General features: G+C 44.4%; 1 protein-coding gene across 6 annotated transcripts in view; it reads right to left on the reverse strand.

The window, feature by feature from the left end:
* Positions 1-2,366: 2,366 nt before the first annotated feature.
* FOXN3 (forkhead box N3) overlaps positions 2,367-20,951 on the reverse strand; it is a 396,278-nt gene continuing 377,693 nt past the window's right edge. For all 6 annotated transcript variants that reach the window (XM_060620512.3, XM_060620513.3, XM_060620508.3 and 3 more), the window contains one exon: positions 2,367-9,228. In XM_060620512.3, the coding sequence (XP_060476495.1) occupies positions 8,679-9,228 (550 nt within the window). In that variant the 3' untranslated portion in view covers positions 2,367-8,678. The remainder of the gene's footprint in view (positions 9,229-20,951) is intronic.

Below are 20,951 nucleotides of genomic sequence, written 5' to 3' on the forward strand. Positions count from 1 at the left end.
ATACTTAGGTTTGTGCATAACGTAGGACTTCTTAATTCATAGGGGTCTGAGAAGCAGACATGAGATTTCAACTCACAAACAAAAGCCTCCTAGTCGCTCCCAGACTCCCTGTGAAATTACCCTCATTTCTTGAGAACTTTCTAGAAGGGTGGTGATTTCTTGGTTCAGACACTTGCCATCAGGCAGAGCAGTCAAGAGGAGAGAAGCTGGTCGGGGCTGCTTTTCACCCTCAACGGGCCACTTGCATAGCATCAACCACATGGGTGGGTCTTCAGGGTCCATGCGGCGCCCAGGGAGAAATTTCACTACTCTGAGGATTCATATAACTTTACAGACACAGTTGTCTGATCTTTTCAGGAAACACCCCATTTTCAGTTGTCCAGGAGGAATTTTTAAAATGCAGGGACAGGGGTGCCTGGGTGGCTCAGTCGGCCGAGTGTCCCACTTTGGCTCAGGTCATGACCTTGTGGTTTGTGGGTTCGAGTCCCGCGTTGGGCTCTGTGCAGACAGCTCGGAGGCCCGGAGCCTGCTTCCGGTTCTGTGTCTCCCTCTCTCTCTGCCTCTCCCCCACTCGCACTCTCTGTCTCTCAAAAATGAATAAACGTTAAAAAAAAATTATAAAGTGCAGGGACAGCCCGCATCTAGACTACCTACAAATTACAGAAAAGCTTGTGTATTATGTAGCTATTCAAATAAGGCATCTCTCCAGTAAATAATTACATCTTCAAGGCAGAGTCCAGACTCTGGCAGTTTGTCTCAAAGAAGCCTTAGACACATAGCTCCCCAACCAAATGCACAGCACAGCATGCAAAATGCTGCAATTAAAACCATGGCAGGAACGAAAGAAAGTCACTCGCAAGTGTGAGCTTTATTGGTACCTGTGATGTCTCCTTTCTCTGCATTTATACCAAGCTGTTTTTAAGAAAATAAAGACGCTGGCCATCCTTTGTTTGCCTCTTTTCAGGGGAGGAATTGGAGTGTGAATTGGAGAGCTGGGTGGGGGCGGCCGGGGTGCCATCTCGAGGGAAGAGAAGCCAGACGGGGAGGCCCATGAGTACACGGCAAGGAAGTGAACACACACAGAAGCAGCTTCCGCATCCGACTGCTGTCCTTTCCAATTAGTCACCTGGCAGTACTCTGAACTTAACTGCAGTAAGGTTGCCACTGCTTAACCTGCAGGAAGCTCGGCTCCACAGACACTGGCCCCAACCCCCTTGGGGGGGCCACTGAAGCACCTGAGCATCCGCCTTCCACAGCAACTGAGGGCTCCTCTGCCATTAGCTTTCAAGTCCCTTCAAGCTGACTCTACCTGTCACCGTCGCCCAGCGGTCACTGGGATAGAATTGGAGCTACAGGAACGCGTCTTGAATTAAAAAAAACTGCCTCGCGAGGGTAGCCTATGGATCGTTAACAAAAGTAACGTGCAATTTTTTTCCACTGCTGTGGCATCATTTCAATTCTTTGCCAGGAGTCTCCCTTCTCACTTAAGCCGTATTGTAGCCCAGAGGTCTTGTGTCGGGGTCTTTACTGCAGGTAACGGCTACTAGATTTTCCTCCTCTCTTCCGTGGGATGGTCAATATCCCCTGGAGGTCAGATCAGAATGTTGGAGGTGTTATTGCCTGGACACGGTCCCCTCAAATATTCGGATACTCAATCCGACTGGGTGGTGACAGATTAAATCCTAGAGGAAGAAAGTCTAGGGGTTAGAAAAGTTATCGCAAGAAGTCTTCAGGGCCTGGGATAGGCCGCCAAGGCTCCAGCCCCAGAGGAGAATTTTCGTTTATTGCTTGACAGCTTCCAGATGAAGGGCAGAATCGTTTTTAACCACAAGCCTGAAGTTCTGTGACGGGAGACTGGCTGTGCAACAACTCTTCAGAGCAAGAGCTGGGATTCTGAGACGCACGGGTTCTCTGGCTCTGGCTGGGAGTTTGTGTTATTTGCTAAAGGTGTGTCACTTTTTTTAAAAAAACTTTATTTTGAGAGAGAGCACAAGCAGGGGAGGGGCAGAGAGAGACGGAGAGACAGAATCCCAAGCGGGCTCCACAACACCAGTACAGAGCTCGACGTGGGGCTGGAACCCACAAACTATGAGATCATGACCCGAGCAGAGATCAAGAGTCGGACGCTTAACTGACTGAGCCACCCAGGCGCCCCAAAAGGTATGTGGATTTTTTTTTTTTTTTTTTTACAAGGGAAGCAGGCAGGAAGATGGGTAGGTACCGTAAGTGTGGCTCAGACCCTAGAACCGAACTGTAAAAAACAGAACACACACCCTAGTGCAGGTAAGAAATATAAATGATTTTACTGCTCAGCATTTGCATAAGGAGACGCAGTGCACCCAATAATACGTGGCATTGTTCTTCAATTGATGCAACTCAGTAATTTTTATTGCAACTGGAAGACAATACATCACAGAAACTTTATGGTAGGTCTGGGGAAAAGTGTTATTTACAATAAATGATGAAATAGTTTGTCTTTGGCAATATGATTACATATGAAGAATGCGAAATGCAAGTATGGATGCCTCCAAAGCGACACCATCAGGTCCCTAAGTTTCGGCTGATTGTGCAAGCCTCCACACTGCTCCTTTAGGTAACACAAACGCAACTGAACATCACTTCCTTTTTCCTTTATGGTTCTCCCTTTCTATTCATGATATTGGCAGTTTCATACAGAAAATACAGGAAAAAAAATTGGCTTTTGAAAAATTATTACTCTAGTAAATTAGAATTTGGCCATGTAGGTCTATTGGCCGGCGAAGGTCAGATGACCCTAAGCATCAATAGGTGCTTGGTCTTCTGATTGCTTTATCACTGTTATTTTTTTTTTTCTTCTGTAAAACAAAAATGAAATTCAGAAATGTTACAGAATCAGAGTATAAAAAAAAATGTACAAGTGTATAATGCTTCCCAGACACACCCGGAGATTCCCCCCCCACCCACATTTTCACCATGGCAGGTATAAGTAGTGAGTATGAATAACGAGCATGAAACTGGTTACTGAATCAGCTATGAGCTTCGACGGCCTCAACATACATACTCAAGAAATGCTTTAGGTTTAAATAACTGAAATTGTGCTAAGTTTCATCTAAAAAAAAAAAAGAAGTGGGGGGGGGGGAGTTTGGGGAACTCAGGCCACAGTAATGAAGGGATGAAATACAATTTGTAGGTTTGATAGGCTCACCATATCGAAGTCTGTGCGAATCCAATATGGAGTATCAGTTATTTGCAAAAGGTAGGGAAGGCTGTTCTCAACTTTTGCAAACGAAATACAGTGGAAAAACACTGTTGAATATATCCCAAATAAATAGTCTTGATTTCAACGCTAACAAAACGAACAGGAAGGGTACTTGTGAGCGTATCACAGTAAGTCAGAAGTGATCTTTCACCTAGGTCTGATTTCAAAAGTACGACAGACAGCAAAATGCAGCACCATAGACACATCGGTTTTCGGCCACTAAAAGATGAATCGTTTTGAAAATCGTATTTTCCTTCCTTAATTTTTGGTCAGTGAAGCTAGCACTTGTTTGCTGAACTGTGGAAGAATTTCAAGGTCACACGCATTATTCATGATAAAGCAACCGAGCTGACGAGTCTGTGCTTAATTCAAGAATAACCAGTAGAAGAGAGAGAAAAAACAAGGACTTAACCACCTCCGGTGCTCTCTCAGAGGAAGAGGGGTTAACAGATGAATTCACAAAGGTAGGCGGGTCTATACAGAACACTGAATGCCATGTGTAAATCCTCATGAAACTCCAGAAACAGGAACACCACACGATGTATATACTTTGATTTACACATTCCGTTACAAAGAAAAAAGACACCATTACAACTTTGTAACTGTGTTAACTACAATATAAACCAAAGTCCCGAGTTTGGAAGGTAACTAAAAGAGGGTTATCACTTAGGTTATATAGCAAAAGTGTTGATGTATATTATATATAGTAGTATAAATAATAAAAAAGTATTATTTAAATTAGATCACAGTGCTGCATTATGTGCATAACAGTGTTTGATATAGTATTGGAGGGCTGGGACCTAGGACACTAAGGATTTAACTGTCAACACTGGTAAGTCACAATCAAGAGGGGACACAGAGTTCAAATGTGTTCTTTTGGTGGCAAAAATCCTGAAGATGAAAGAAAAAATACTTCTCTACAGAAACATAAAAATAAATGGCAACATCTGGGCAGCTGTGATCCACCAGAAAGAAACGAGTCCCAAACCTGAATCAAGTTTAAAGAGAAAAGAGAAGTCACATTGAATTTGATCCGATCCCCTGTGGAAAACCCTCCCATGTAGGCCACTTGTACAGAACTCTGATTCCTTCTCCAAAAGCCCTTCAAGGAGAGGCCAAGAGCCCACACGCGGAGCGTGGGGTAATTGAAACGTGAGTTGGTAGCACTTGATGCTGTGCCCAGCGCGTCCGAGGACTGGGCTGGGCACAGAAGCCATCTGGACGGTTTTCACTCTACAGAGCCCACAGCCTCAAGTTGTCCCCGGGGCGGGAACGCCACTCAGTGCAAAGGCGGCTTCTAGAATTGCCCTGTGGTATAGTTACTGCCGCACCCAGCAAGGACCAGACTCGTCGAGCGCCTCTATGAGAAAAATCAGCTCTTGGGAAAAGCCTCCGACACAGCCCTTCTTAAAAACTCAGCCCCAAGACTGAAACCTGCCACAGTCGTCTTGGCCATCTCAAACCACCACCTAAATGTGGGTTTGGTTCATTTTAGTTTCGAATAGACAGCTTCACCAAAGAACTCTTGAAACGTATATTGGTTAGAGAGGGAAGGGAAGTAGGAGCTTATGGTATATAATAAGGCTGGGAAAAATCTATGATGCAAACCCTTTCCACGTAGTACTAGATAAAGGTAAAAGACAATTATAGTAGCATAAAAATAACTGTCTATGTGTATATCATTTAAGGAAAAAGAGCTAGTCTCTTTCTCTTAAATGTGTCCGAGGGCCAACAGCAAGTAATTGTAGATGTCGTGGTGCTGATGTGTTGATGGTTGTTTTCCAAAGCGTCTTTAAATATTGCTATAGTTCCCCGTCTCCCCCTCCCCCCCTGCCCCATGTGAGTACGTGAGATACTGGAATGACACACGAAATGCCACTTCTCCCAGCAGGAGAAATGAAAGCAAAAACACCACACCCCTTGAACGGTGCCCAGGCGATCTGTCAGACTAATGAATACATATGCTAGTTTTGGAAGCTAAAGGAACACCTGACGTTTGGGAAGTAATTCCAAGACTAAAGTGAGTTACACTGGAGCAAAATATTCTTTCACAAATAGGCTTGTGCTTAAATTCTCTACTGCTCTTGGAGGGAGTGAGAGAGGGTGCCTCCTGCCCCCTGGCGTGGCGAGGGACGTGGACAACCTCATTCTGCAATGACTTCACTACAGACGGCCACATACACGTCGATACTTTTTTTTTTTTTCCTCAACAGTCAAAATACAAAGTTAAACACAATTGAGCCATTGTTTTGGTTATGCATAATGTGTATGCCTCCAAAAACAGAAGAAAAATAGAAAAAAGTACCCTCACTAAAGTTTCCCCTGCAAGCCACCCAGCAGCCCCTACAGAGGTGCCGAGGGAGACTCAGGAAAATAACACTTAGAAAGCTGCCCGATGAGGTATTTATGCAAAGAGAGTGGTTCTGGAGTTAAGAACACACTTTTATAAGATAGTTATCTATTTCTCAAAGAGATCAGAAAAGTAAATCACACACATTGCATTTTCTTATTTTCTAAAAGAGGCCTTTGCTCCTTTAGAAAAATGAAGTGAGGGGAGACAGCCCACGGGGGGGGGGGGGGCGGGGGAGGGGGGGGTGGTGGTTAACTGGAAGAAGTCCCCGCCAGAAACAGTCCTGGATGTCTGCCTCTGCCTTTCAGGAGGGAAGTCTAAATCTTATCCTGGGGGGTGGGGTGAGGGTAAGGGTCGGGGGGCGGGTGGGTGTCTCCTGGGTTCGGTCAGGTGACAACACAAATCCAAGTGTCGCTCAGGCTCCACGGCTAACACGGCTTTTGGGGCATCAGATATTTGGGGAGATGGAGGGAATAACACATCCTCTCCCCCATCCCCATCTAACCCGGAACAAATATGCTGGAAGTATTCCGGTTCAGGTACTGAACTCGACCTGTCACAGGGATGTAGACTTTTCTTTCCCCAGGTTCTCTTTTCGGCAACCCAGAGGAAGCAAGTCGCGGGGTACGCGCCAGATGCTTCCCTCTGTCCTGGCTGATGGAGCTCCTGACCGCGCCTGCTGCTGGCCGATGGGCTCTGCAGTGGCCCACGACTGTCCCATTTTTAAAGATCACCGTCTCCCCGGGCCCTCTCTCCCTCCCCCTCACCACCACGTCCTGAGCCACGATAGTGGGTGTTCCTGTTTATGTTTTGAAATTCCCCTCCACGTGGGTGGAAGATTTCAGAGATTTCTCGTTGCATCTCCCAAGGTAATTTCTTTTAGGCAAAGATAACAGGAGTTTCTGGTCTGCGTGACATCATCCGGTTGTCTAAATTCAGCCCTCACAATCTAGGCGGGCTTCATTCCAGGCTGGTTGGTGTGCACGGTACAGGTGGCCGGCCCCTCCTTCCCACTGTGAGATGGCATCACAGGAAAACTGTCTGGGGCTGGTCCTTCCAACACCCATGTCACTTTCTCCTTCACGCGTACCCTAACTCACACCCTCATCCAATAAGGCCCATTAGCGTGCTTCCCCTTCTTCTGGCGAATTTGCATAATTATTCACTGCCTTCTTTCTAGAACCAAATCCTGGTAATGGTTTTCTCAAGTCGGCGTCCTAGAAATTCTCGATTCTATCATACACACTCACTACTAAGTTTGCCCTCAAATTATTGCGTCATGGTAAACATGTACAGACAAAGAGAAAGGACACACTTTTCAACAGAGAATCAGGGGGTCGGGGGCTGAAGTGCAGACAAGGCAGTACAGAGCTCCACCATCCAGGCCCTACCAGAACACGAAGATATTTTCTATTGCAGAGTAAGATTCCCCAACAGTCAGAATTTGTCCCTGAAGAAGGTTAAACCTTAAACACCTGCTTCAAAAAACCAAAACAAAATAATTGGGGAGAAACAAAACAAAACAAAAACAACGGAAAAAAAATGAAAGAAAGAAAAAAAAAAGAAAACCGAAAGAAACTCTAAGCCTAAGGGCTTAAAAATTAGAGGCATAGCCTTTTCTCTATTTTCTATATTTATATGAAAATAATTCATGCTTCATGCTAAATACATTATTTACCTTACAAGAACTTTGTTATTTTTGAATAAAAAAAAGTTTGTGTTTTGTGATTTTTTTTTTGTTTTTTTTTGTTTTTCTTTTTTCAAAGGAATCCATGCATCGTGGATCAGAAATTTCTGCGGGCTACACTGGCTGAATGTGGAAGTCATTGATTTTGCAAAGATGAATCCTGACTGGCATTAATTGCAAACTCCACTCTGAGGGCAGTACAGGAGTTTTTTTTGTTTTTGTTTTGCCGTGTTTTACTTTTGTTTGTCCGTCAATGTGCCTTTGATCTTTTAAAAACACACCGCAATACTAATGGCAGCTTGTGTAGCTTTTTTTTTTTTTTTTCCCCACTCGAATCAAATAGTTTTGACAGACAGAAAAAGATCTGTACCATTATTTTCTTCCTTGACAGCTATTGTAATTTCCTGGACTTGATTTTCACTTGGGCAGTTAAGAAGAGCTCGTTTTCTGCATCAGTTCTCTCTCTCATATTTGTGTGTGTGTGTGTGTGTGTGTGTGTGTGTGTGCGTGCACGTGTGTGTGCACATGTGTGTATAGGTGTGTGTGCAGGGCCAACCTCAGGCTTATGGCTTGTGGAACGTTCTCTTAATACAGAACAAAATTCAAAGATTAGCAACATCACTAAAAATTGACCCACTCTCTCATTAGTCACTGACACCTGGTACGAACGAGTGGTTCAGTGTCCACCTCCTAACATGCTACTAGGCTCCACAGCGAAGAAGCACAAAGGACTGGAGACCATCCCCCACTCTGTCCACCCATCCCTGCACACTTCATGGCCACGCCAAGGCTTTTCCTGGCACAATTTGATGCCCGGCGCTACAAGCCTGGACCTGCTTCCAGGGGACCAGGACTCTTCCTTCTCCCCAGTTGCCTTATATGCATTCACTCAGCGAACCCAGCTGGGTGGACATCCTGACCTTTTAAACCTAAGGGTTGGGCCTGATCGATGGTTACTTTGCACACGTGCCTTCTAGGTGCCGAATGTGTGTTCCCGTGGCATGATCGTTGGCATCCCTGCGGATTCAGCCACGTGTTTCTGACAAAGCTGGAGGAAGCAATGGTAATTTTGGCTTTTTCGTTGTTTTTTTTTTTTTTTGTTTGTTTTTTTTGTTTTTGTCTTCAGATAATGAAAAGCTTTTGTAAAACAGCTGAGTGTCAATATGAGTTCTATGGCTTCAATCTCCTTTAAAAATAAAATTCTTAAGGGTCCAAAACAAAGGAGGGGCAAATTAAAAAAAAAAAAAAAAAAAGGAAAGAAAAGAAAACCAAACCAAAAAAAAAAAAAAAAAAAAAGATAAGAAAAAAGTAATAAATTGCTGATATTGCCACAAATCATTAGAAATCTCCTGACATGCTAAAACCAAATGGCCGAAAGTTCAAAACAAATCAGTGACTTGTTTTTAATTTTTCGTGGTTTCCTTTTGCTCTTTCTGCCCCTTTGCCGTCCGATTGGTGATGTTATTCAAACAGGACCGAATCCCTGCCAAGTGCAGGAGCGAGCCCGCCGCCTCTTTCATCTCCTCGTCGTCGCTCTCGGGGGGCTTCTCCGTGCGTCTCTTTTTGAGGGGCAGCGTGTCGCTGGGGACCTTCCTGGCCTTGGCCAAGTGCTGGCGCTTCTTGTGCAGGGCCGCGTAGCCGCTGTCCCCCAGGGCGTCCTTGGCCTCCTTCGGGCTGTGTTTCCGGTCGTCCTCCTCCGTTTCGCTGTGGCTCTCGTGGCTCTGGAAGCTGCCCTCGCTGCCCTCGCTGCCCTCCTGGCTCCCCTTGGTGGCGAACTCGTAGTGGTCGTCGGCCGAGGAGGAAGAGACCGAGTCGCTGGCCGGCGACGTGCTCCTGGCGGTGGAGGACTTGGCGCTGCTGTAGTTGTGGTCCTCCTTGGGGTCCCCGCTGACCACCGGGGAGCCGCACGACGGCTCGCTCTCAGTCCGCAGCCGGCAGGCGCTGAGGCCGTTCCTGCGGACGGGGCGGCGGGGAGGGGGGTGGGGGGGGGTCACAGAGAGGACACAGGTTAGCGGCAGCGTCTGCGCATGCTCGCGCATGCGCACCCAACCCGCCCGCCGCCCAACCTCTGGTGCTCCGCCCGCCTGCGGGCCACAGGCTGCCCTGCTTCGCAGAGCGGGTCCGAGTCCTGCCCGCCCCCACCCCCACCCCGGCCTCCCGGCTCATCCCATCGCCCGCTTTTTCACTCCGTGTGCGCACAGACGTCAAAACAACACTCTCCTATTAAACCATCAAAATCAAGCTGTGCTTGGGTTCGCACACCTGCTAACACCGTGGAGTAGGCACCGCCAGGCGATGCTGGCTGGGTACTTCAGGGACACGAGCCCGCGCTCTTCCGGAGCTGCGACACGAGGGGCCTTTTGTCAGGAGACTGAGCCCAGTGTTCAGCCGAAAGAGATAACCTGCCACGTGGTGACAGCTATTCACTCGCGCTTGCCCTGCCTCGTTCATTCTGTAAATATTCACTGAACACCTAATATGAATGCACGGCCTTAGGGAGGGTCCTGGGGAGGCATCCGCGGCGGAATCAGATACAGACACTGTCACAAAGATGCTCAGAGTCGAACAGAGAAGCAAGTCGTGGTTACATCACCGGTGAGAGAGAGGGCACTAAGCTACCACCTAACTACGCTTACCACCTGCCAGGCGCCACGTGCCGTCCGCAGGGATGGTTGCACTGAACTCTGTGACGTGGACAGGAGCATCCCTGTTTTACCGATGCTGGAAGAAGGGTCTGGAAAGCCACACAACTCAGAAGTAGCAGAGCTGGATTAGGACCAAAGTCTGATTCTCAAGATGGGCTCTTGATGCAATCTGACGGACTCTCGCTGTTCTTCTGATTTCCCTATAACTAGGTCCCTTCTGTACACTCCCATCAGGACCCGACAGCACTCACCACACCTGATTATTGTGTGGTGGGTGTCTTTATGTCTGAATGATGACCTGAATTGTCTCGTGCTTCGTGCTGGCAAGGGGAAGAGTGACTGCACCCACTTCACTGTGGGGCTGAGGACGGGAGAGAACGCCCCCATCTGTCTGGACCAGTGCCTGGTCTAAGGGTGAGGACGGTGATGTTCATTCCTGCTTAGGCCACACATTCCCAAAGGTGGGCACCCATTCTGCGTGGACGGTAGCTGTATTTTTGCCAGTGTCCAGCACATAGGTGTTCAGAAGAGGCAGTGCAGTGGTCAGAGATGAACACGCACAGGAGAGAAGGGTTACTTCGAGCTGGAGGAGATAGACAGAGGACAAGGAAAAGGTCTGTGGAAGATACGGTGTCTGACTTTGGACGTGAAGGCTAAAGGTTTGGGCAGGGAGGAGAGATGTTCTATTGTACCATGCTGGCCCCGTCTCCTGTAAGCGTGTCCACCTGATGATAAGCTTCTAGGAGACCTGGGGAACATGAGGGCACTTTTTTTTCTTTGCTAACACATCCCCAACTGTAGGCACTCCTTTTGTGTTCCCTTCACAGAGAGCACTTCCCACCATCTTTATGAGCTGCGCGATGCCTTGTTCCATGTCTGTGCTTCCCATGAGAGTGTTAGCTCCACAAGACAGGGCCCAGTCACGTTCTGTCCCCCAGTGGCTAGCATGTGCCAGGTGCAGAGTGCCTGCACACAAGATAACACTGAGCAAGTGTAGGAGCAGAAGGAATTGTGTGGCTGAGAGAATGAAGTGTGGGAAGATGACTGTGGGTCTCCACCAACACGTCTTACTGGACAATCCCTGTACATATGGCACCTGCAGAAAGGCTATGGGGTTAGAACAATAAGAGTCGGTCACGAGCTGTTACCCTTTCTTTCCTGGCATCCCTGTGGGCCTTCAGGCTCAATGAGACCCTGGTTGCAGCCCAGAGAGAAAGTAAAAGGGGAGTAGAGTCCTTTGTGTAGCAGGGAGTGAAGCCAAGGAGTCTCTCCTCCTTCTGGTGTTCCAGAGGCCCGAGGTTCTCTGCTAAATTTAAGCTGGTGGTTGAAAATCCGACTGTAATATGCACCAGCAAAACGTCCGAGGGCCATTACCCAAATTCAGTCGTTGCTACATGCCTTGAGATCATCAGGGTCAACCCCAACAATGACATTGCTGCACAATGACAATTCATTTGCACAGTGAAGTCCTAGCAGTCTCCAGAAGGGCCCCAGATTGTGTCCTGCATTCTGCGATCGCAGATCTATGACCCCCTCCACCCAGTCCTTCCAGAAAGAGCCTGGCTTTCCTGCAGGCTTCTGTTCACATCCTGGCACTGCTTATTAGTGACTTCCAGTGGGCTCCATGTCTCCCTTACAGGGCAGGGTGATGACATGAGAAGTTCTCAGCACAGAGGATGGTTCTCAGTGGTGCCTGAGAATTCTGGCTTGGTTTCCCCTGTTGCTGTCAGACAGTTCACCCCTGCTTTCTGTTGCTGGGACATGCTTACCTGAGCACTCTTGTTTTCTTTCTATTATGGGTCAGGAGGCTGATGGGGACACAGCATAAAGTAAGAGGAAAGAGGCCCCGAGAGAGAAATTCCTCACGGGCTTGCCTGTAAATGCAGCCCCTGAGCTTTGGGCAATGGCCTCTGCGATATCTATTTTCTGCACACTCCCCGTTTCTTGGCTCTGTCTTGGGTGCATAAAAGTGGCTAGGAAAAGATTACTTTGAGGTGTTTCCAAATATGAAACTCTATAAATGTAACTAATTGCACAGGTAGCTATTAATAGCTCTTAAACAAATGAAACTGAAAGTCTCGGATAATGGTTCTCTTGATCTTTGTTGTTGCAGGTAACTGCTGTAAAATCCAAAATAATTAGTCCACTGAACTAGCAGAAAACAGTCTCAGAGTGAACCCGGCGACACTTGGAGGAGTAAACGGGGCTATGGTTGGCTTTCCGAAAATCAGTTTAGTTCTGAATCCTTATTTTTTAACAACACGAGGCTTATCATTCACTTCACTACCACAGTTAAGCAAAACAGGATACCTCTGAGCATATATGGCGAAAGAGAGAAGGGGAGAGAATCATGGGAGCAAATGAGTATGAAATAAGGTAAGTGTTGTCAAAGCTAATTCTTAGTGAATCTAGGTGAAAGGCATATGGTGTTCGTTGTGCTTTTCTTTCTCCTTTTCCACAGGTTAAGAAATTTTTTTTTAAATAAAAAGTTTGGAGTAGGGAGTAGGAGATGTATACCAGAGTGACAGCACTGATAGAACATTCTAGTTCCAGACAAGCGGAAAGGTTCTGGGCCTGAGAACTTCTCTTTCTTAAAGGAGATAAGCACATATGAAAGAAGTACTAAGGACACACTACCATCAAATGGAGAAGAGAAGAGAAAATCACTTCTGCAGCCCATGAAGTGAGTGTTATATAGGGCAAGGTCTCTGGTACTGCCTGGAACCACACACTGCATGCCAACAGTGATCCCACAGACCACGTGCCACGATACTGGCCTGGCTCAGCCGTTCCACAGATAAACAAACAGAAACTAAAGAAGTGTCCCATGACTTGTCCAAGGTGCCTCGGCCAGTTCTCAAAGACCGCTCAAGCAGGAATTTGAAATGTCTTTAGGTCTCTCTCGAGAAAGGAAGTTTACTGATAGGAAACCAATATGCCCACTGACCATATTTCTGGATAAAAACAGGTATGCAGATGTGACTTCAGGGAGCAGGAATTAAAATATAAATGCATCTCTCTCCCTGACACTGTAGCATGGGTGCAGAATCCATAAATTCCACACCAACTCAGCAGGAAGCGACAAGCTCCTTCAATGATTAATAACTTGATGCCATGCTGTTTATGGCGGCACAAGCCAGCCGCACCGACTTGATGTCAAACGCCTCGTCCTGCAGGGGCTGTCATCATAGGACACCACATACTTAAAAGAAGGAACCAGTCATCCTGAACACGTTGGAAGGTAAATTTCTAACCACCTCTTCAAAACTCATTCATTAGAACGAACACGTGATACATCTGAAATGCCCGCCATTTTTCAGACTTCTCTGAATTTAGGTGTGACACCATTTTCAATGATCATGTTAGCATAAATTAAAGCCATTTGATTTTACTAGACCTCGATAAAACCGTGTGTTATTAATCTCAAAAACTTGGTATTCATTCTCTGGTCAAATCAATAGGAAATATCGAACATAAAAGGTGAGAAATCACGTTAGTTCAGGCCGAGAATGAACAACGCTTGCGACTAACAAGTCAAACTACAGCTTCTGATGGGACACGGCCATCTTGTATCTTCTCTATTGGTTCATTATTGGTCCCGCTACAGTAGAACTCTATGTAACACCTCCACCTTTCACCTGTGCACAAGGTTCTCTCTGGAGCTGACGGCTTTAAATCTAGAGACTATCATTTAGGGTGCAGTTGTCTGCCCAAGGGGTTGACTTGAGAACTCTTGACTTTGGCCAAGCATGCAATTAATGGGATTCTTCGGCAGTGCTGGAGCTAGTGCAGTTCTTTGGTCTAAAACCGACCACAGGTAGAAAGACATGGATGAGAAGAGATGGCCAGGGAGTTCCACTTCCAGCTGGGTGGCAGAGAAGACATCTAGAAGACACTCTTCTGACTACCCCAGAAAAGATTCTGGATGAAATACAGCAACATAGTTTTTAAGTCATGGCTGGCTTTGCTGGAAAATAAGGGAATCTTAGAAACCCAGGCAAACACACTTGTACCAAAAGAACGTCACACACAAACAAAAGGTTAAAAAATAAGGACAAAATCAGAAACAGGAGCAGTAGGTGAGCAAGAAAGCCAGGGTTTCTCTGGAGTAAAAGCCTACTGTAGCCCTGGGACAAGAGCCCAAATTTATAGTGATGGAGAGAGAGAAAGCCAAAGAAGATTGATTTTGGCAGCTCCACAGTTAACTGTGGCTCCTCGAAGGGGATTAAAGTGGCCTCAGGTGTACTGATCCCTAGGCTCCCAGCACAAGTTTGAAAGCAAATCCTCTCTTGAAGAATGCAATCTGAATTTAAGCCACCAGGATTCCCACATACTAAGGTTAATCCAATATTCAAGGAGAAAGCTCAGAACCTAAAATCACCAAACATACCAGCGAGCAGGCCACTGGGAATGCATAAATGTAAAAATGTCAAATGTAAAAAGCTAAGACCTCTGAATGATGATACCTTCAATGAGGTCCTAGACCAAAGTAACTGCCCCTCAGAGGCAGGCAATGGGGATGAAAGCCAGGCTTAACTCTCAGTTCCAGATGGCATGAGAAACAAGAAAAGCCTCCCGAGATTTTTTTAACCACAAGCCTTGAGTCTTGTGGGGATGAGGCCAGAATTCTACTGTGTAGACCCAAAGACCTTAGGCTAAATTTAATTTAAAGTGCCCAATGGTGCCTACTGGAAGAAAATACAAACCCTTTCTGGAAGAACATACTTTAAGCTCAGGCCACAAAGAATTCCCATGGATAAGACTTCAGGGACCAGAGGTTAATAATAATAAAAAAAATAAATAAACACAAAAGAAACAGCCACTATAAGCCAGAGACAACAGAAAAAACAACTATACAGTATGAACTGCAAAGCTGGCAAATATTGAAATAAGTAGGTACATGATGTCAAGAATGAGTACAGAAATAAAACAGGGAATTGAAATATACTAGATCTAGGAAGAATAGATTATGAAATCGAAGCAGACAGATTTTGGAAAGCATCAAGAGTTGCAAGAGATGAAAAAATATAATCCCTGAAATAAACCTCAATGAAGCTGAAAGAGAAAAAGTTAGTAAAAAAGAGCAGTGAACTGGAAGATGGATTTAAAGATACTATACACAGTGCAGCAGAGATGAAGAGATAGAAATATGGAAGATTGGGCATGATGTAATACAAAAGAAGATCCAACATAAATCCACGTGGAGTTCCAGAATGAAAGAGACAATGGGGAAGACCCAATACCTGAACAGAAAGTGGCTGAGAATTCTCTTGTTTTGATGAAAGGTACCAACCAATCTTCAGATTTAACCAACAAATCCCATGGACGACAAAAAGAAATACATATCTGGACACATCATAGTCAAACTGTAGACATTAAAAAAAAAAAAAAGAGAAGATGTAAAAGTAGCAGAAAGAAAACACATCACCTAAAGAAGAATATCGGTTAAGATAAAATGAGGGAGGTAGATCAAAGTGGAAACATATTCTCGAGGTGAGAGAGGAACGGAAGAAGCATCAAATGCTATCTTCTAAGAATGAAGGCAAAACAAATATGTTTTCAGACAAAAAATTGTCAAGGCTTTAACTAAAAGCAGATTGTCACGGTAAGGACTTTCTTAAGAATGTATTTCAGGAAACAAGGAAAATTTTCCAAAAAGAAAGGTCCGAGATGTGAGAAGAAATGATAAGCAGAGAAAATGTAGTCAACTATTGACTGAACAACACAATAAAAAAAACCAAAATGAAATAGAACCACAGTATTGGACAAGTGTAGCACATCATCTGGGAGGTAGGGAATAGCAGCTGAAGTATTCCAAGGGCCTTGTATTGATCAGGAGTTTAAAAGTATTGATTAACTTTAAACATTTTAAAATATTCATGTTATAAGTTCTAGGATCAACATTAAAAGAAGAGAAACAAAATGTATAACTTTTAAACCATTAGAAGGAAAAAAGGGGGGAGTGGGAGCTTTTGATCGATTTAAAATAATACAAGAAAGGAAAAAGAATCAGGAAAAAAACCAGGACAAACAAGTGCAGAATAAAATGGTAGAAATAAACCCAAATATGTTATTAAAAAGGGACTAAAAACCTTCAGTAAGAGGTAAAGATCATTAACACAGATTTGTTTTTTAAAAGCTGTTTCCAAGAGAAAAACCTAAAACACAAAGACAAGCAAAGGTTACAAGTAAAAGGATGGAAAACGCTGTATCATGCCATGCTGGTACAGCTATATTATAACCAGAGAAGACAGATTTTTAAGGCAAAAATCATTACTACGGATAAAGAGAGTTATTAAATATTCATAAAGGTTCAATTCACCAGGAAGCTACATCAGTTCTAAACATGGATTCCTCCATGCAGATAGCTTCAAAATACCTACAGCCCAAACTGAAAGAGCTACAAGGAGAAACGGTCAAATCTACATTGTAATGGGAGATTTTAATACATCATTCTCAGTATTCAATTGACCAAGCATGCCTTCCCTCCCTCCCTTTCCCTCTCCCCCCCCCCCCGCCCCCACACGGTTAGCATGCAGATTTGATCTAATAGACATACAGAACATGTGTTAGTAATGAAGAAGGCTTATCATTTTGAAGCACACATAGAATATTTATAAAGACTGATAAATGCTAGACTATACAGCAAGTCTCCACAAATTTCCAGTATCTTCCAGATCAACTCTCTGGCCACAATGACTTAGAGTTAGTAATCAGTGTTGAAGGGGTAACTAAAAACAAAAATAAGAAACCACTGCCTTCTCCTGGGTTTGAAAATTTAAAAACACACTTCCAAAAGCATCTGTGGGTCAAAGACATTAAAATGGACATAGAAAGTACTCTGCGCTGTTAATAATGAAAATAAAGGTATCAAAATTTATGGGATGTAATGAGGCAGTAATTTCAAGGAAATTATAACCTTGAACTTTTATAGAAAAAGAAGAAAAGTTTAAAATGAAGGTAACTAATCCAGGCAAAGAAAAAGAGAATTTAAAAAAGGAAACTATAAATGAAAACAAAAATAAAATAAATGAACACCCCCACCCCCAAAACCCAAAAGTTGATTCTTTGAGAGGAAAAACAAAAAGCTATGGCAAGATTAAGCAAACAGAGTGATGTTAAAATGAAATAAGAATGAAAAAGGGACATAACTGCAAAGGTATTTTGAAAGATGACAGATACATTATGAGTAACTTTATGCCAATATTTTTGAAAGCTTAGGTGAAATAGACAAATTCCTACAGTTACCAACATGAACTCAGAAAGAAATTAAAAATAAGCCATACTATCCCCGCAGTATTTCCTCTCTCCCTCCTACCGCAGAGCATAATCTAATCCTGAGTTTCAGAGTTGCCTTCAAAGACCATGATTTCAGAAGGTATAAGCTGACAGGTGCTTGGTCTTTAAAAACAAAACAAAATACAGTATAAAGAAGACCTGTGGCAGGTGCAGCATTGGGAATACAGTCAATGATATTTTAATAGTGTTGCATGGTGACAGATGGTAGCCACACCTGTCACAAACACAGCAAAATATACAGACTTGTCCAATCACTATGCTGTACATCTGCAACTAATGGAAGATTGTGTGTCAACTATACTTCCTTAAAAAAAAAAAAAAAAAAAAAAGACCAGTGGCAAATCTTCCCTCAAGTTGTATAGCTAGACCACACCCTATCTTAACACTGAAGGCTCTCGGCTTCCTGAACTCCTGTTACAAACATCTTCTCAAGGGGAAAGACAAAGTTAGATGACCAGGAGCAGACCTTAGGCTGCGAGAGTTTTCCTGATGATTGTATTCTGACAGGACCTTAAGTATTAATGTTTGTATTACAGTAAGAGTATTAATTTCTGACTTGCTTCATGTTCCACAGGAATTGCAGCTTTCACTTGAGGTCCAAATGCAATTAAGCAGTCTCAGACGGTGATTAGATGGAACTTCTTATAAATTAAAACTTGCTCTCGTTCGGATGACCACCATCATTCCTTAAAACCAATGGCCATTCTTCTTGGCATAATAAGCTCAATGCAAGCCTTTTCCTGGGACTTAGGGCAAAGCTTCAGGTGCTCAAAAAGGAGACCTGGGAAGGTCTATGGGGGGCAGGCTAGATGAATCCAAGAGGCTCCCCACATTACTAATTTTATTTTTTTCCAATTGGATTTATTGTGGTAAAATATACAAACATGAAAAATTTACCATCTTAACCACTTTTCATTGTACAGTTCAGTAGTATTAAATACATTCATAATATTGTGCAACCATCACCACCATCCAACCTTGGGATTCTTCATCTTACACAACTGCAACTCTGGCCCCAATAAATACTAATTCTCCATTCCTTCCCTCCCTGGGCCATTGGCAACCACCTCTCTATTTCCTCTCTCTATGATTTTGACCACTCTAAATACCTTGTATGTGTAGAATCATACAGTATTCGTCTTTTTGTGACTGGGTTATTTCACTTAATGTAACGTCCTCAAGGTTTATTCATATTGTGGCACGTGTCAGAATGCCCTTCATTTTAAGGCTGAGTGATATTCCATTGTGTGTATACGCCACATGTTGCTTATTCATTTATCTGTTGACGGACACTTGGGATGCTTATACACTTCAGCTACTGTGAATAGTGCTGCTATGAATGTGGATGAACAAATATCCCTTTGAGACCTTGCTTTTGGTTCTTTTTGGTACATGCTCAGAAGGATTGCTGGGTCATATGGTAACTCTATTTTTAATTTTTTGAGGAACTGCCATAGTGTTTTCTACAACAGCTCCACCATTTTACATCCCTACCAATAGTGTACAGGGATTCCAAGTTTTCCATATTTTCATCAACACTCATTGTTTTCTAGGAGTCATCCTAATGGGCTTGAGATGGCATCTCACAGTTTTGATTTGCGTTTCCCTAATGATTATTGATGCTGAGCAGCTTTTCATGCGTTTTGGCCATTTGTATATCTTCTTGGGAGAGATGACTATTTAAGTCCTTTGCCCATTTCTGAATTGGTTTGCTTGTTTCTCCATGTTATTTATCAAACACCTACTTAACGCACACCCTGTGTCAGTAACATAACTGTGTTACCCTAATAACCCGTAAGACTGGTTTTCTCATGAGAAGCCCAGGCCTGTCCAACATCATGCAACCACAGGATAAGGACCCAAGAAACTTGGCTCCTGAGTTCTCATATGTCATTTCTGGGCTCTGTTGCCTTCTGAAGGACTCCTACCCGCCGCCCCCCCATCCGTTTTTCCCAGTCCTCTTTGGTAAGCCTTGGACATTTAATGGGTCAAAAAAGAGCCGTAAGGGTTGAAGGCAAGGTGGCCCAGATCCCAGAGAGTTGCTATGGGCCCTACCTGGGAGGCAGCCCAGAGTGCTATAAATGTAGGAAACTTGAGGCTCCTGTTTCCCAAGAGGGCCAGAAACAGTTCTTCTAGGGCTATAATCGTTTGTTCCATTCAATGTATTCTCTGCAAGGAATTTCACTGGGAACACAGAAGACACAGCCATAAAACTAAGACGTGTGAGCAGTTATTTTGAGGATAATGTGTCTTGAGGACTCTACGCCCAGGCAAATTTAAAAATAAGCAGGTTTCCAACAACTAAGGATGGGCCAATCTCTGAGGTTATTGAGTAAAAAGTCAACACTGTAAAGTCAATTACACTATTGACAGATACTCTTACAAGGAGATTTCACATCATAATTATATGCAAAGGAACCCAGCAAATACAAGCTGTGTAATGATCAGCTAATAAAAGTAACACTTCATCTATGTCAATAACAGTTTCCGAGTTAAGACAAACAAACATGGCCTTTGCCACTCAGTGGTGGAAAAAAAAATCCCTGAAAGACAAATATTTTCGCTTAAGGAGAAGTCGCTTAGACTCACACAGAAAACCTGTCACACAAAGCAGAGTCGGAAATTGGTCTTTAGTGGGTGACTCTCTGGCCCTCCCTCCATCCCTGGCTGAACTGATGGGGGCAGTGACATAAACACTGAACACCCCCAGGATCCCTTGGTCACTGTCGTGGGGTCTGGCAGACACCTGCTATTGTTTTAGTCTCCTGTGGGCTGTTTGCCTTTTAACCTTAGCTGAATTCAGGTTCGGCTGACACATGGTCAAATTAAAAAAAAAAAAAAAAAATTACAGTGAATGTGAAAGAGCAAAACAAGATCCGTCCCCCACTCCCACCCCAGAAAACTTATTAGTGGGTTTTAGATAGACACTGATTCTGCAGATACCTCCGTGGCTGTGTTTATGTTTATTCTTTCTGGAAGCATCTCAGTGCCTATTATTTGCCAGGCATTTGGGACATAAAGAAGGCAAAGTATTATAAGCAAGGGTCCTTGACCTTACAGAGAGCACACAACACTCCTCTCCCCCCTTCATTTCTCCTAACACTGAAGTGGAACAATGCATTGGTAACGCACAATGGTTTTCTTTATTGGTCATCTCTTCTTTATGGTAACCTGTCTAGTTTTTGCAAACAGCAGTGGCACATTTATTGACAACTTCTCTGATGCTCAGGAAGGTCCTGAGACCTTGCGTGCTTTCATAGTGGACAGACATGTTGTGCCATTTTGCAGCTACTCTCACTCAGCCTCAAACGCACCCTTTTACAGTGTTTCAAAGGCTGGGGCTGGGGCTGGGCTGTTCAAGCCACACGTCTGCTGCACCACCTGGCTTCACATTAGGCTTGGAGAACAGGAGTTGCCACTGAGGGACTGGGAAGGGGGTGGAGGAAGAAAGGACACGCTCCTTCTTGCGTGTGTCCTGTTCACTTGTAGTGGCAGTCCGTTCCTGTAGTAGCTGCTGAATCCAGCTGTGGTCCTCCTAATGCTTACAGAACCAACTTCTTCATGTTCCCTTAGAGGACGTGCGCCAGCAGGAGATCCCGAGATCTCCTAACATCCCTCTGGTCCTTCCATAGGTCCCTCCTCTGAGATCAGAGCCTCTAGCCCAAGCTGAGGGGTACCCCTCGGAGGTCCGGATCTCCGACCCCAGCTCCTCTTCTGAGGTCTGAGCCCCAC

This window comes from Panthera onca, chromosome B3 (assembly GCF_046562875.1).
Source record: "Panthera onca isolate mPanOnc1 chromosome B3, mPanOnc1 haplotype 2, whole genome shotgun sequence".
NCBI classification, from domain to species: Eukaryota; Metazoa; Chordata; class Mammalia; order Carnivora; family Felidae; genus Panthera; species Panthera onca.